At 47.8% G+C, this 16,090-nt stretch overlaps 5 protein-coding genes across 5 annotated transcripts; 3 read left to right on the forward strand and 2 right to left on the reverse strand.

The window, feature by feature from the left end:
* Window positions 1-3,755: 3,755 nt before the first annotated feature.
* LACBIDRAFT_300137 (uncharacterized protein) lies at window positions 3,756-4,191 on the forward strand (the record flags this gene model as incomplete). Its single annotated transcript, XM_001882783.1, has 2 exons — window positions 3,756-3,786; window positions 3,920-4,191. The coding sequence occupies 2 exons, from the start codon at window positions 3,756-3,758 to the stop codon at window positions 4,189-4,191; spliced, it is 303 nt and encodes a 100-aa protein (XP_001882818.1).
* Window positions 4,192-4,309: 118 nt separating this feature from the next.
* LACBIDRAFT_328825 (uncharacterized protein) lies at window positions 4,310-9,711 on the forward strand (the record flags this gene model as incomplete). The annotated part of the gene is made up of 6 exons (XM_001882784.1): window positions 4,310-4,363; window positions 4,570-4,851; window positions 5,512-5,662; window positions 5,714-5,729; window positions 5,784-8,923; window positions 9,161-9,711. The coding sequence occupies 6 exons, from the start codon at window positions 4,310-4,312 to the stop codon at window positions 9,709-9,711; spliced, it is 4,194 nt and encodes a 1,397-aa protein (XP_001882819.1).
* A 291-nt stretch (window positions 9,712-10,002) lies between these two features.
* LACBIDRAFT_190981 (uncharacterized protein) lies at window positions 10,003-11,204 on the reverse strand. Its single transcript, XM_001882912.1, has 4 exons — window positions 11,170-11,204; window positions 11,096-11,123; window positions 10,800-11,030; window positions 10,003-10,747 (listed from the first exon to the last, which is right to left on the reverse strand). Exons 1-4 carry the CDS (start codon window positions 11,191-11,193, stop codon window positions 10,068-10,070), a joined length of 963 nt encoding a protein of 320 aa, XP_001882947.1. The 5' UTR covers window positions 11,194-11,204; the 3' UTR covers window positions 10,003-10,067.
* A 176-nt stretch (window positions 11,205-11,380) lies between these two features.
* Window positions 11,381-12,582, reverse strand: LACBIDRAFT_300140 (uncharacterized protein). Its single transcript, XM_001882913.1, has 4 exons — window positions 12,224-12,582; window positions 11,994-12,157; window positions 11,852-11,942; window positions 11,381-11,783 (listed from the first exon to the last, which is right to left on the reverse strand). The coding sequence occupies exons 1-4, from the start codon at window positions 12,552-12,554 to the stop codon at window positions 11,422-11,424; spliced, it is 948 nt and encodes a 315-aa protein (XP_001882948.1). The 5' UTR covers window positions 12,555-12,582; the 3' UTR covers window positions 11,381-11,421.
* Window positions 12,583-14,562: 1,980 nt separating this feature from the next.
* Window positions 14,563-16,041, forward strand: LACBIDRAFT_328828 (uncharacterized protein; the record flags this gene model as incomplete). Its single annotated transcript, XM_001882785.1, has 3 exons — window positions 14,563-15,768; window positions 15,829-15,952; window positions 16,037-16,041. The coding sequence occupies 3 exons, from the start codon at window positions 14,563-14,565 to the stop codon at window positions 16,039-16,041; spliced, it is 1,335 nt and encodes a 444-aa protein (XP_001882820.1).
* Window positions 16,042-16,090: the final 49 nt, after the last annotated feature.

The raw sequence follows: 16,090 nt of genomic DNA on the forward strand, positions 1-16,090 counted from the left end.
ACCTACAAGTATGGTTTGAGATAGGACAGTAGCTATCAATATGAAGGCATAGAATAGCCTTTCTTGATGTGAAAGACAATTTGTACATGATGTCAAAAGTAAATGCTGCAGCAATGGCAATATGTAAAATCATGTCAATCCTTTAACCTCATCCCCATAACCTATACAGAGTCAAGGACACTATAAACTATATGTCAACTACAAACTTTTGTAGCCTCAAAAAGCAGACACTACAAACTTTTGTAGTCTGAAAAGCGGACACTACAAACTTTTCTAATGAAAAGGCACACACTACAAACTTTTGTAGTCTAAAAAAGCGGACACTATAAACTTTTCTAATGAAAAAGCGGACACTACAAAACCTTTTAATGTAACCCTAATTTTGTAGTCTAAGTCCAAGCTTTTGTAGTCTAAGTCTGACTTTTGTAGTCTTTTGTAGTCTATCAGTAAACTTTGTAGCCTATGTCCAACTTTTTTGTAGTCTATCAGTAAACTTGGTAGTCTATATCTGACTCTTGTAGTCTGTCAGTGTTGATTGCTCTTTTAGGGAATGCACCTTCCTTTTTTGGTCAATTTTCCCACGATATGATATTTGTTGCCCTTTCATCTAGCTTTCTAAATGTGTTGGAATCATGTTATTTGGTTTTGTTTTCATGAAGAAAAATGCAAAAAACCAAAAAAAACACGATGCTTTTGGAATTCCTTTACCTCATATCTCCACAACAGGAGCACTTCAGAACATAATTCAACCAGATTCGGGAAGCTACAGTGCAGGGGTACAACTTTCGCCTTTTGACTATTTTTGGTAATTGGTCATGTGACCACCCTCCCAACAACCCATGTGATACATATCATCATTATTATATAGTTTTCGGTAATGAAAGTGCCAAAGGGCCTAATGAAATATCCTAATGAAAAATCTAAGAAATAGTAATGAAAGTGCCAGGGAGCCTAATGAGAAGTGATGAAATCGTCAAGGTGCTCAATAAAATATCCTAAAAGAAATGGTAATGAAAGGGCCAGATGCCCCAATGAAATCTCCCAATGAAAAATCTAATGAAATAGTCAAGGAGTGTAATGAAATATCCTAATGAAAGTGCCAAGAAGCATTCTAATGAAAATTCAATGAAATGGTAATGAAAGGGTCAAGGAGCTGAATGAAATATCCCAATGAAAAGTCAAAGAAAATCTAATGAAAGTGCCAAGGAGCCTAATGAAATATCCTAATGAGAAATATAAAAAATCGTAATGAAAAGGCGCAGGAGCCTAATGAAATGTCCTAATGAAAATTCTATGAAATGGTAATGAAAAAGCACAGGAGCCTAATGAAATATCCTAATGAAAATTCTAAGAAATGATAATGAAAAAGCGCAGGAGCCTAATGAAATATCCTAATGAGAATTATAAGAAATGGTAATGAAAAAGCGCAGGAGCCTAATGAAATATCCTAATGAGAATTATAAGAAATGGTAATGAAAAAGCGCAGGAGCCTAATGAAATATCCTAATGAAAATTCTAAGAAATGATAATGAAAAAGCGCAGGAGCCTAATGAAATATCCTAATGAAAATTCTAAGAAATGATAATGAAAAAGCGCAGGAGCCTAATGAAATATCCTAATGAGAATTCTAAGAAATGATAATGAAAAAGCGCAGGAGCCTAATGAAATATCCTAATGAGAATTCTAAGAAATGGTAATGAAAAAGCGAAGGAGCCTAATGAAATATCCTAATGAGAATTCTAAGAAATGGTAATGAAAAAGCGAAGGAGCCTAATGAAATATCCTAATGAAAATTCCTTTGAAATGGTAATGAAAAAGCGCAGGAGCCTAATGAAATATCCTAATAAAAATTCTCTGAAATGGTAATGAAAAAGCACAGGAGCCTAATGAAATATCCTAATGAAAAGTCTCAGAAATGATAATGAAAGGGCCAAAGAACCTAATGAAATATCCTCATGATATCTCATTATCCTTGTCTATAACTTATGAAAGATTCCAGTGATAAATTGAATGAAATAGATGGGCAATCCTAATGAGATGCCTTTCATAAAACCTGTGGCATTATACACAATGGCTCTTGGACAGTTGTCATAGATTAATCATAAAAGTGGTAGCCACCAGTCGTCTCGAGGAACTTGCTCGTCACGCCGTTAGCCTCCAGGATCTCGACTTCGCTGGGACCCCAACCTAACTCCCTGCCTCCCACTCCGTCACAACCTACCCTTATGTCTCGAATGACGGATCACCTGTCGGCAAGGCTTAGCGATCCAGAGGTCCCTGCTCCACTGGCCGCAAGGTTGACAGACTCTACTAGACGGACGTTAGTCGATCGTTTAGAGAGCGCGGACCTTATGGCGGTCGACCAACCTGCGCAATCTTCCTTCCTCAGTGACAACTCATTCACTCCGTCTGGTGGGAGTCCCCCTTATACTCAGGAGCCCATGGACGAAGATCCCGCCAATCACGTTGACGAAGGGGTGAGCGACTACAAGAGGACGAAAAGAGGACGGCGAAGTGGACAGAAAATCCAATGGTACAGGAAGCGTGATGAGGAACGCGAGGAACGAAAACGTCGACACCGTCATTGAAAGGGATTTCTCATTTTTTTGAATGATGCTCCAATCTCACGGGGGGGCTTTGTGATACCGTAGTAACATCTACCTTCTCTTGCGTGACATGGTATCATCGTATTTACTCTTATTTGTATCTTGTTATAATGCTTTACGATAGACAAATAAAGCACTTGCAAACTTCCACCTAAACTTATATGTGGAGCGAGTCATCTTTATCTAACACAGTTAGGCGACCTCGAGCCTCCCCTCCGGGATACCAGAGCCCTGTGCTGGGTGACAGCTCCCCTGTCCCAGTGTTACAGGGAAACCAACTCGAGGCTTCGCTAGTTGGAGCCGCTAACCGCTCTCTCATTCGGCAACCACGTTGGCTCTCCTCCATGGTTATGCGACAGCGGACTCATCAAGAAGTCCTTAACGATCAGCAAGTTTCACAAGATCAGAGGGCAGTCGCTTAAGCCTGTGACCTCTCCAATTGACCTTTTGACCGTGAAATTTGCGGAGGTGTATCCTGAGCCTGCACAAAATGTGAAACAATTTTTTTATTTTATGGAACATCAGGAAAAGGTGATTTCTCCCATAGTTACCACATCAAAATCATAGCCAAATATAGTTCCCATCGCCGGTGTTGTGTTCCGTATCCTTGGCGGGTAGATCTAGAGCGCATGATCGAGTCCATCGTGAAAGGGGCAAGGTACATGGTGATAGATAGATTTGCAGATCAGCTCTCAAGCTCGGTGCATCCTATGAAGAATTGTCAGAACACTATGAGTGCTACCATGACTATCAAGTCAGCATCGAGTGGGATGTGAAATAATGCTGGTACTTGCATCTTATCTCACCCCTACACTCTCACTCATGCTTGCAAACACATGACTGTCCCTCTCCTCATTCAATAACTGAAAGCACCAATTTTCATGTTCAACATGCAGAATATCTATGCACGCGTACAACACGCAAGTGGACTTTGATGAAATCATGCAGTGAAGTGCCGTCGGAGCTAAACTCCAAATCGGATGGTGACCCGATGTCACATGTTGGTTGAAATACTTGTTTTGGCAATAATCTAGTGTCTCCTTTTTCTTCCGACGACCACCTTTGTTCTCTCCTTAACACTGCGCCTCCCCTGCCTTATCCCTTCATCGCTCTTTGCCTGACGTGCCCTCTACGAACTGCTCGAGTAACATGCTGAGTAGCATGTGTTCTTGGTTAGGAGGTATGTCCCCGCTCACATTCCATCTCTAAAATGACGATTGATTCCACCGTCCTCTGGCATACCTCTGCATTAGTATGTCAACCTTTTCTCGATGCGACAAGTTGCTTATCTTCCAAATAGGTTACCTAATCAGACGTCATCCTCAGCTATTTCATCGACGCCTTCTATCATCAGTCGCGTCGCCCGCCATTGCTATTGTTTTTCTCTCACCCACACCTTCCGTCATCAGCCGCCAAACACGCGTTGCCCGCCCTCACTATTGTTTCTAGCCATTTGTTACCAGCCGCCACCAAACACGCGTCGCCCACCATCCAAACATGGGATCTGGAACTGCGAGGCATGCATTCAAAGGAGCAGGGCAAGGTCAAAGTGGCTGGGGAGGAGGATGTGGTAGACAACGAATGAGGTAGTACACACATGTATCGCAGCTAGAATTTGAATATAAATCATTTGCCGCATTCTTGACCGATTCAGAAGGACTAATATCTCCTCTACCTCCTCTATCCTGTATATATTTGCTACAATGTACTATGAAACTACCTGGTTACATGGCTATGGCTTAATCTATAGAACTATTGTGTGCTATGGATTTTAAACGGTCAGCTATGGAGAACAATATATGGGGGGGCTCTCGATGGTGCTACCAGCGCTATCACGTCAACATACCACAATATCACAAGTAACTTTTTTCCTGATGAAGCAAGGGACCTCAGGAACCTTTCATTGCACTTTGCGTTGGGTCACTCCCATGTCTATGACATTTTAAACGACATCTTATTACAGCCCCGTCTTCGGCTATCCTCTTTGACGATTACGAACCTTGCTACTTCTGAGGATGAATTCCTCGCTTGTCTTAAACTCCTCTCCGACTCATCAATCACCACTTTAGAGATCTTGTCAGAGATAGAAGCACCAGTTCACAGCTTCTGCGAGCCATTCAAAAACGAAATATTAAAACTCCTCACATTCCACGGAGACAGAGGTCCAAAGACTCTCTGCCCACTCTTGGAAACACTCAATTTAGAACTTTGCGTTGCGGCCAATGATGGTTTCCTCACAGATATGGTACGATCCAGGCGCCGCTCTCCGCATATGCTTCGTGATCACGGCATCGCCCGTTTGAAACGACTGGATGTAGTGTTCTTTCGCTCGACGCATAGCTTGGACGAGGCAGGGCTGGAAGAAATATACGGGGAAGGATTACGAGGCTCCGTGAAAATTAAATGAACCAGACTTCTTGCCAGATGTCTAGGCAAGGTTTCTCAAGAGTGATTCTCTTCTCCGGGTGATGTAGATGTGATGAAATCGTGATTTGGATCTAATATGACTGTTGGCAGTAATTGTAATTTGTTACGCGAGTGTACATGCATTGACAGAGACAAGGATACTTAGTTATGGTCGCAGCTTTTGAATTGTCATTCCCCAATGGGGTCCGGGCAGGTTAGATCTCGTTCCTGAAATTTCCTGCGACAAAAACTGAGCAAATCTCGTGAGGAGCGGATGGACAAGAATTGTTCATTCTGCGCGTTGCAGGGTAATTTAAACGAAATGTTCGAATTGTTCGAATTGGAGTGGATGCGCAACCCGCCAAAAAGTCGTTGCGTTTTGGTTGCGTTAAAGGGTTCGATCAGTTTTCCAGGGGAAGTTTGTGGTTGTTTAGCAGCTGACAGAGAAGGCAACAAAGGAATACACTAAATGAACATCGCGTTTCAAGAGATTTGACAGGTTCTCTTGCCGTATCAGCATCACTGCTGCCTCTGCATCGGCGACGTCGAGCCTTGCGAGACCGCTGTCATTGTCGTTATTCCCCGAGCAACGTCGGTTCCTCGCACTCCAAGTCCCTCATTTCAGGTTGGTGTCGTCGTCTGCGGCGCTGGTCAGTCGTAGCCAGCGAGAACACCATCATAGCATCTTTCCTTATCTTCAGATATTCCTAGAGAAATGTAAGTGTCTATGGTTTGAAGGCAAAGCACCGTTGTTCACTATTTTTTGCTCAGGTCCACATCCAAGATCCCAGTTGCTCCAACAAACCTCAGGGAGCGAATAGCAGCACTCGAACAGCGTAATGCTGCTTCAGACCAACGTCCAACCTCCCCTGTTGCACTCTCTGCAGCAAACACTAGCCCATCCGCTGGTGGGCTGCGTGACAAAATTGCAAAATTCGAAAGGAAGGGCGGCACCCCCGTGCCTCGGGGAAGCTTTGGGCTGGGCGCTCCGCCCCCTACTGAGGGTCAGCCACGGAGGAAGGGCGAGCTTTACGGAAATCGCATTCCGGTGCCAGTCAGGATGGCAAGCTCAGGGGTTCCCCCGGTTAGTCGTTCCGGTTCTGCGTCTCCCCGGGTCAACGGTTCCCCAAATCCCAGTCGAAGGTCGTTCTCACTTTCGAGTATCTCTGGTGACTTTGACGATGGGACGGATTACACACCGTTAACTTCCCCGACATTAACTTCTCCACCACCATCTCCCCCTGACTCTGTCTCTTTCACACCAGAGATATCTACGTCACCCACTAGTTTGGTGGATGCCAGCTCGTTTAAAAAGCCCCTTTTGCGAGGGACTGATTTCGCGAAGGCATTGGATATCGCACGGAAGACGGAAGCTGGGAAACTTAATAGTATGCCAGACGGCCTTGGGATACGGCAATATGAGGAAGAGTCAAACACATCTACCCCGCAAGTGACATCCACTCCTCTCCTAGGAGAGACAGATTTGCCTGAGCATACGCCGGCCATCGTTGTGTCTTCGGAGGGCGCACCTATGGTAGTCGTCCAGGAATCCCCTGCTCTTGATACACACTCCTTCACTGCGCCACAGAACTCCAAAGTGGTTGAAGACGATGCAGGAGATCTTGTTTCTCAAGTTGCAGGTGTCAATTCTGCTGTCTTACAGCTCGACACAGAAGTGAAAGTCAATCTTGTTACAGTTGGACCCAAACTTTCCTCGACAAAGCTCGACACTGCCCATCCCATCGTTAATTTGGCATCTCCTGTTGACACTCCTTTGCCTCCTGCTGATCACACGAGCGGTGTAACGACTCCCTTGACGAAATCTACTTCGAGTCTTTCAATAGCAGTGGCATCAGAGTCCATCACAGAAGAACCAAACACCACGGGACAGCACGTTCCACCACCAATTGATATCCCCAGTGCAGAGTCCCGTGAAAGATATTCAGCAGCATCGATTACTATTGTCGTCGAGTCTCCTTCCTCTGCTCCGCTGCCGTCAACACCGGACTCAGAGCCAAGCCCCGCTCTTTCAGAGAAGACACTCTCCACGGGACAGCACGCTCCATCACCAATAGATATCCCAAGTGCAGCGTCCCCCGAAAGATATTCAGCCACATCGATAACTATTGTCGTCGAGTCTCCTTCCTCTGCTCCGCCCCCATCAGACTCAGAGCCAAGCCCCACTCTTTCGGAGAAGACGCTCTCCGGGCCTGTGTCTGTTGAAATTGAAGACAGAGTCTATCCAACATATCTGGGATCCTCTGAGTCACTCCCCGCGCCTAATGATAAGGGGACACGGGACGTACTTTCAACCCCTACGGTTGTCATCTCTCAGCCACCCCCAGTCTTTGAGGAAAGCAGTATTACTCAGGATACTTCATCGCCCTCCCCTTCTTCAACTGCCGTCCTAACGAATGGTGCGCTTGAGGAGGAGATCTCTGGACCAACAATACCACTCGAACTGCTCCCAGATCTAACACTCCGCAAAAATGCGCTTACGTTGGACGTTGACCGTCTCAATGACGAATCGTTGATATCCTCAGGATCTGCAGGGAGCGTGCTTGCTTCTTCCGCACTCGAAGGCAACCTTTCAGTTACAGATGTATTGGGTGGATACTATGGCAGTGGCAAATCCGCCCCAGGTGGGCAAGTCGAAGAGCCTGCTTCTAATGTGGTCACGCCTCCCAAAGCACAGGCACAGTCGGCACCATCACGCCATCCACTGAGTTTCCGCTCACCAACAGATTCAGGGTTACTCTCGCCAGCACCATCAGCCACCTCTTTCACTTCTTCGTCCTTGGATACCAATTCTACGACGTCGTCTCGCCCCTCAAGCATGATTGAGACCAGCCCAAGTCGCGTTACACTCGCTCACCGCTTGACACCCGCCACGAGCCGCGGAGTACCCATGTTTGTCCCACCCACGTCCTCTCTCCCACATAAATCCGACTTCAGCCACTTCCCGCCCACGCCTGAGTCAGCACGTGAGAACTTTGGCTCGGTGGTAGTGCATCATAAGCCATCGCATTCGTATTCGCATCCGAATACGTCTCAGGGCGCTGCTGCTGGGGAACAGTCAGATGCTGGTTCAATGGCTCGCCCGACATTCTCCGCCGTCGTGCATGGGAAAGTTCGTGAAGGGCCCCCGTCCGCTTTCAAGCCAAGAGTTCTCCCTCAAACGCCTCAGACGAATAGGATCAAGAGGGCTACTATCCTCCAGACTCCTTTGAGTCCTGGTTCAGGAGAGTTGGCTGACTTATTGCAGAACGCGATTTTCCTTGAGGATACTTTAGAAAAGGGGGAAGACCCTGGTGAAGCTGCCAAGCGACTTGCGGAGGAGGAGAAGCAGGAGAAAGCGAAGAAGGAGCAGGAGGCTGCTGCTGCGAAGGCTCAAAGAGAGAGGGAGGAGAAGGAAAGAGCGGCCCTTGCGCAAGCTGAGGCTGAGGCTAGGAAGGAAGGATCGAATAGTGCGAAACTCAAGCATACGTTCCTCATCCCGTTGTCAAAGGCAAAGGCTGTCCACCGGAAGGAGGTGTCGAGTTCTGTTATGGAGGGATCTGCGAACCTAAGGCCACAGCCCGAAGTAGTTCGACCGAAATCAGCCAACCCCGAGTCTCATACCAGAGAGCGGAAGTTGGGCATGACCACGGACACTCCCAAGGAAGTATCACACCGTTCAACGACTCCCACTGAATCCAAGGACAAAACCATCGAGTTGCCTACTAAATCTCCAAGGTCGAGGTTTGCCAGTTTCCGCAGGCTGGGTAGCCTCTCCCGATCGTCGAAAGATGGAAATGGGCCTGCCAGGCACAGTATGTCCATGTCCTCAGAAATCTCATCAGACGACTCGGCTCCTGCTGTGACGCCTCCCGATCACGGCATGGAGTTCTCTTCGCTGATGACGCCCGGGAGTGAGTTTGGGCAGATGGGAAATGGGACTGGGAATGGAATGTCGTGGCCGTCGTTGTCGCCTAAGAAGAGCACGGGGAGTATTAGTCGTGCTGCGTCGTTTGCGGAGAAAATATGGTCGAGGGCTAGAACGAAGTCTGGCGGGAGCACGTTTAGCACGAAGAGCTCGATGATGAGTTTTGGTATGTGCTTTTGTTGTGCTTTCTACTTCGTTCGTTGTTGAACCAGTTATTCTACAGCTGCTGAGTTGACACCCGAAAAGGATCGAACGGAGAAAGTATCATCTATTGGGCCTCCACCCCCCTTTAGCCTTCCCCCGCTCCCCACTGTGACTGAACCAGAGGAATCCAGGCCAACGACCCCTTCCGCATCACAGAAAAAACTGAGGGCACTCCCTGCTCTCCCAAGCAGCGCTGTAGCTCCCTCCCAACCAAACACACCATATACTCAGCAACAAAAACTCCCAACGCCTAAAATTGACTACCTCTCATCCCCGCGGGACTCACTCCTTCCAGTTTTTGAAGACCCTTCCCGGCCCGAATCGTGGATGTCCGCGTCGTCTTTAAGCTCGGTGCTTCCCTCCCCGTTGTTCGATAAGGATATCTGGGACGCTTTTCCACCTGTTCCAGGGGGCGCGCCTATGGAGTCTTCAAGTCATACCTATGGACCAACCACCACTCAACCCTCGTTTGATTCTGCTCTGCTTTCGTCTGCTATTCATCTTCATAAGGGTACGATTGGGTCGTCCACGGGAACGACGTATAATGCTCAACAAGTCCCCCGCTCGTGATTCCTTACTTTCTGGGTTTTGTTTCTTTTTCTAACAAGAAGATCGCGGACATACCTTACCATGCAGTATAGTTCAGTTATTTTGTTGTCTTTCTCTTTCGGATTCCGTTCTGATCAAATTGCACGTTGCTCAAGACCCTCTCTCCCCTCACTCGTTTACATACCTTTTTGTTGTTTAGTTTTCGTATATTTCGGGTTCGGTGATCCTGCTTAGTTGCCGCATTACAAGCTTTTTAAGATGTAATATAAATTCTGAGGTTTCAATATGCACACTCATTTGCACCAGTTCACTGTAACCTCCATGCGTGAATCATGCGCAGAAATAGTTGAAAGATAGACCTCTTTCTAATCTATAATCTATTCCGAACTCTTCTTATCCCCCTTCTTCTCTTCCTCCTCTTTCCCCTTTACCTCCTTCTCTTTACCCCCCTCTTCCAGGTCCGTCCGCCCAATACTCGCCTTATTATCCACAAGCGCATGAAGCGCAATAACAGCCCTCAACAAACTGCTCAAGTAAACAACCAACATCTGATCATTCGTGCTGCTCGCGAAACTCTGCGTCGTCCCACTGTCCGTCAGGTCAGGCAACAAATTCAGCGCGTCCTGCAGGCGATACACGATCTGATGATTCACGGGCATCTTCCCAGCCGCCACGTCCACCAGGTACTTTTGCACGTCGCTCAACCTCGACTGAAGCCCGCGAAGCGACGAAAGCTGTTCAGAGACCCTCGTAGCGAGGGTGGTTGTCGTTGAGTCTTTGATGTCTCTTAATAGGTGCTCCACCCCAATTTCCTCGGCTTCTTCGGCTTCGATGGCTGAGGGTACGTGGAGGAAGGTTTTACGTGTCTCCGTGCCGTCGTCTTTGATCTCCTCGACGCCGAAGTAGGCGTTGGTGGGGATGCCGACGGTGTGTGGTCGTACGTCGACGATGACCATTACGGGGCGGGCGATGAAGCGTTTGAAGAGGTCGTTGATTTCTTGGTCTGAGGCGCGCAGTTTTGGGCCGGTGTGGTACCACCCGATCATTCGTTCTCGTGCTAGAAAAGTACCATAAGTATCAGCAGTCAGTAAAACGAGAAAATGACATACCGTTAACTTTCTTGAACATCTCATACATCCCCTCAATATAATTATGGTCCAAAAACCACGTCTTACTATCCCTCTCGTCCTCCTCAAACGGTATCCCAAATGAATTTGCCACATTGATCGTCTTGCCATTGTCTTGGCCCAGGAGAACGCCCACCACGCGCTTGGTAGAGTTCCGTGAGATTGAGCGGGCGTGGTGGTCTGTTACGGAAAGCAGCACGAGTGGGTGAACGACTACGTGCCAATAGATTCGAGTATTAGCGGTGAATGAGGGCTTTCTTAAGATCTGAAATACACACTGACGGTCGTTCCTGCCAGCGCCGTCAACTATGAGAAAATTAGCCTTGATATTGGCTTTATAATGGAGACTTACTTGTTCTGTTGTTGTTGCTACCATCGTAGAATTACTTGGACCCTTTTCAGACGGAGGCAATGATAGGTGAAAGAGAAGAAAGTGCACTGAACGCGACGCGTATGTTGTTTGCTGTTGTTGCATTCGGAGGCTTCTCCTCCTCTCCTCCAGTCCGTTGAACGTTCTGGACCTTGAACAGTCTGAAAGAGAACCTAGTGCATTAAATCATCATAAATAGATCGTAAATCATCAAAAAAGTCTATCAACGCATAACTATCTGACCCCAATGAACTGGATATTCAAAATCGGAGGTGAACCCACAAACGGAAGCCGTCTCACCGCAAGCCCCAAAACAAAGCAGATCAAACACAACCGCTGCGTGTTCATATACTGCGCCACCCTCCTCTTATATACCCTCATTATCACCGCTTGATACTCCCCAACACGGGCCCTGAGAAGCTTTAGAAGCCAGGTCAACAGCATCATCGTCTTTGTCAATGGTTCATCTAGAAACATGGGCGGAGGGGTGTCTAGCGGAGGGAAGGGCGTGGCGTTGGTGTGGCTTACACGGGCTTGCATGAAGACTAGGTGGGCGGAGTCTGTGCTGGATGGGTTCTTTATTGCGTAGGTGTTCCCTGTCATGATAGGAAAGGAAGGTGAGTGCCGTTGATGTGGAGCGTAGTACAAAGGAGAGAGAAGATACCTCGGGGTACGTGGAACATCCCACCCTGCCTGACGACACCTGTCGTATGGTGGATTTGGACATGTACGGTGCCTTCGACGACGCAGAACACCTATCGCAACTGTGTTAGCGTGGTATGATTTTTATCAAATACGATAGTTACGTAGGAATTATCTTGAGTATTCTTTCGCGATTTCTCGGCAAGGGCAGCGAGACATAGCCTCCCAGCGCCCGTGAACCCGTCCTCTTGGAAGATACGAGTATATGACAACCCATTCTCAGCCACTGAATCACGATAGTTTGACGAATGATGGTTGTTAAACAGACCTACTCAGAAGGAATATGATTAACCTCGCTGTCAGAAACTCAACCAGAAGGAAGAATGGTACGAACGTCGTTCTACAGGGAGAGCATCCAAAGTCTGTACAACCCCATGCGTGATCTCATTCTCATTCACCGCTTCCTCACTATTGATCCTGGCTCGTTTATACAGACGCTGTTTTCTCGGAGGCGCCTCCCCAATCCTGGGCGTTGGAGGCTGAACGTCGATCGTACACGCAGCCCCAATGCCATCTGTGGGCCCTTGGGACCCACTGGACCCCAGGTCCACTTCATTGACGACGACTTGAACGTCAACAGGACCTTGCTTGGCGTTGTCTTCAACAGTGCTGGTGGTTACTTGGTCATGGTCTGGCATAGCTGTACCATTTTGATTGGGATCCATGAGTGTGTCCAGTGAGCGTAGCACGATGCGACTGGAATGATGGTGGCGAAAGTTCAAAAGGGGAATGCAAAGTGCGAAGCTTAGGTATCCGCGTGACCTTTCTAAATTTAGTCAGACTCTCCTCGGAGTCTCGGACCCCCAGCGCCATCAAGGCTTGATTTGAATTTTATCCATAGTAAATTTACCGCGAACTCTTGTCAGGTGGAGACAAAAAAGTCTTCTAAGTACTTGGGGCCATGTAAAATTTTCGGGCAACGCTCAAGTCATTTCTTGAAATGAAGTCACCCTGCAGCAGAAACGACTCCGAACGAGTCATTGCCGGGATTCCCTCAAGATTCCCTTCGATTTATTCAATGAAAAAACTTCACACCACCTCGCAATCCTTCTCCGTACATTTCTTTCAGCTCTTCCTCGTCCGACGTATGCCCCTGGGGCCAATCAAACACTACATCCAGTCGTTTGAAAAGGGCAATGCCATTATCACGAAGGGTACGCGGAGAGCGGCGTCTAGATCGTACCATACGTGCGAGGAGACCATCATCGGCCCTAACACACAGCTCTAGAGTCAATGTTTCTAAGAGCGGGCAGAGAGCCTTCGGATTTCCTTCGCCTTGGAACGTGAGGAGGTCGATCGTTCCATTCTTGATTCCCCCGTAAACTGGCCCTTCTGGCATTCTTAAGACCCTAAAGGTGGTGATAGATTCAGAAAGATATGTAAGACAATCGATGAAATTGTCGTTTGAAAGCTCAAGGTTTCTTAGCGTCAAAGAAGAGAGTCGAAGGCGGGGCCTAGACAGGATGTCGTATAGGGTTGCAATAGTCATACCGTGACGGCCCAACATGAAGATAATGGAAAGATCCGTGAGGTTAGGTGCATCTAAAAAATGAAAAAATTGTTGCACATTTTCTCGAGACCCCGAGGCCGTATGAGTGTTGATGGTCAATTTTTTGATTGGAGAGGTGACAGGTTGAGGTGACTGCGGTTTGCCATAGTGGTCCGGTCCTATCGTTAGGTAGCAACTGTGGAGATTGATTGCCCTTCCCAGCAGGATCAGGGCGTTGGCAGTATTTGTGGGTTCAACGACCTCAAAATTTTTCAATTGCTCCCAAAAAGAATAGTTCGGCGGCAAGTCGGTCTGATAGTGTCCTCGTTGATTGCTAGTATAGCTGCGCAAAGCTGGGCATCCATCCAGTAGCCTTTCATATAGAACATCATGATCCACTTCTTTGTTGCCGTCGCAAATCACTTCTACACTTTCCAAAATAGGAGTGGTGAAGGTATGAGGGAGGTGGACATCCGTTGGCTGGAACCAATCACCGAAACCAAGAGAGACACTACACCATCGGTACGACTGAGCTAGGAGGCTTGGTAGCAAGGCTTTTATGGAAGGAGACTGGAAAGGGTTGAGCCGCTCCGCTCTCACAACTAAAGAAAGTGGGCAATTTCGGGATCGGTCAAGCCAAGTGGAGACTTTCGAATACGAGATAGCCAAGCCGGAGGGCTGGCGGATGATTTCAATAAAACTCCAAAGTTCGGGAGTGGATACCGCGAGGTCGTTCCAACGTTTACACGTCAGGCAAAGGGCCGCTAATCCCTTGTCGATTCCTCCTGGCTTCAGATCTTGATAGTATGACATGAAGATAAGGCCCAAAAGTTCCGGAGGCAGGCCATTTATGTTGGGCATTGTGGGATGTAGTCAAGTTCTTGGATGAGCTGGCGCCGTAGACAATGACGGCACTAGGCTGGCAGACTGCAATGAATAGGGGGAGTCAGAGTTGCCGGTTCAGCGACGGTTCAACGACGATTCAAGATCAGGTACAAGGACGATTCGGATATTTTCTTTTTGCCTGAATCGTCGTTGAACCGGGTTTAACTCTGACCCCCCCGGTTCATCTTGAGGCCTCAACTTCTGTTGCATGCCGGTTCTGACCACCTCATGTATATTCCATGAAATTTTACATACATATATATAATTGTTCCTCCTCTGAAAGCTTGATAGCGGAATCCATGACGCGGCGTACAGAGCGTCAACGGCGGTCAGAAAACCTCATCAAAGCGTTCCTTCAGTACTGCAAAGCACGTGCAACGCACCTTTCACAGCGTGCGCGACGTCAACAACGCTTTCTTCGGCGCACAGGCCAGCCTGAGGGTGCAGACAATGGACTTGAGTCGATCCTCGATGAGCTGCCTGATGTCTCTACACTGGACGTTGACGTCACCATGATCGACCTCGCGCGAAATTCATTGGATTCAGTTCACTCGGCGGCTGCATCCGCATCAACAAACGATACCTCTGAGAGCAGCGGCGACATTACCTCTGGTGACAATGATTCCTCTTCTTTCACCTCTCTTGCCTCCTCCTTTTCTTCACTTTTCTCCGACTCCGAAGTCAACAACATGCCGGAACTTCTTCCAGCAGGATACCCAGATTCAGATGAGGAAGATGTGGGTTTGGATCCTGAGGATGACTCCTCCAGCTCTGCGGGTGACTCGTCCAACTCTGAAGGAGGCTATGATGAGGGAGGGTATGGTTCTGGGATAGATGGGGATGTTGAGGACTGGGAAGAAGATGAGTGTGAGATTGGAGGGTTTGAAGCCACACCAACCGAGACGACGACGACTCGACTTTCACGCGCCGTGCGAGAAGAACTGGTGGATATCTACGATCGGCGTTACGACAAACCACGACAGCCATTTCCCAGACCACCAGGAACAATGCCTCACGTTCTCAATGTCTTGAAGACTGAAAGGCCGGACCATTTCCGACAAGAGCTTCGTGTCAGCCCCTACACCTTTGATTGCCTGGTCAGTGCCATAATCAATGACCCAATCTTCTCTAACCGTTCATCAAACGAGCAAATGCCTGTCGAGGATCAGGTTGCCATCACCCTCTATCGATTCGGTCACTTTGGGAATGCCGCTGGTTTGGACAAGGTGGCAAAATGGTCAGGGTACTCGAAAGGGACGGTTGGACTTGCGACACGCCGCGTTATGACTGCGATCCTTCGGAAGGAGTTTATGGACAAGGCTGTGTCCCTGCCGACAGCGGAAGAGAAGGAGGCAGCAAAGGAATGGGTTGAGAGTCATTCCTGTAAGGGGTGGCGTGGTGGGTGGTGCATGGTTGATGGGACGCTGGTTCCTTTGTTCGACCGGCCTTTTTGGTACGGGGAAAGCTACTTTGATCGCAAGTGCAATTATTCGTTGAATATTCAGGTACGTCTTCTACCATTATTATTTTATCCTCGAGGGAATCTAATCAAGCCTTGTATACAGATCGTCTCCCTTCCCAATCTTCGCATCATTGACTATGGCTATGGTTTTACAGGGAGCACTCATGACTCTACAGCTTGGGAGGAAACCCGTATCTTTTTGGAGCATGTGGAAATTTTCGACGAGGGTGAGTTCATTTGGGGTGACTCGGCATATCCGGTCAGTAATATTTTCATTGTAATTGTCTTATTAAACTAGTAAATGCTACTAGATTGAACTTTGGCTTGTCGCTCCGTTCAAAAAGCCTGACAGCGATCTCCCCGAT

The sequence above is a fragment of the Laccaria bicolor genome, genomic scaffold, assembly GCF_000143565.1.
Source record: "Laccaria bicolor S238N-H82 LACBIscaffold_18 genomic scaffold, whole genome shotgun sequence".
Classification (NCBI taxonomy): domain Eukaryota; kingdom Fungi; phylum Basidiomycota; class Agaricomycetes; order Agaricales; family Hydnangiaceae; genus Laccaria; species Laccaria bicolor.

What these genes read in the sequence shown, in the direction of transcription:
- LACBIDRAFT_300140 (XM_001882913.1), bottom strand. Translation starts at nt 12,554, where the DNA reads ATGGATCCCAATCAAAATGGTACAGCTATGCCAGACCATGACCAAGTA. An exon ending in TGCTCTCCCTGTAGAACGAC is followed by an intron (nt 12,158 to 12,223) that starts GTTCGTACCATT and finishes CCTTCTGAGTAG; the next exon opens with GTCTGTTTAACAACCATCAT. An exon ending in GATGTTCCACGTACCCCGAG is followed by an intron (nt 11,784 to 11,851) that starts GTATCTTCTCTC and finishes CTATCATGACAG; the next exon opens with GGAACACCTACGCAATAAAG.
- LACBIDRAFT_190981 (XM_001882912.1), bottom strand. Translation starts at nt 11,193, where the DNA reads ATGGTAGCAACAACAACAGAACAA. An exon ending in GCTGGCAGGAACGACCGTCA is followed by an intron (nt 11,031 to 11,095) that starts GTGTGTATTTCA and finishes ATTGGCACGTAG; the next exon opens with TCGTTCACCCACTCGTGCTG. An exon ending in GATGTTCAAGAAAGTTAACG is followed by an intron (nt 10,748 to 10,799) that starts GTATGTCATTTT and finishes GTACTTTTCTAG; the next exon opens with CACGAGAACGAATGATCGGG.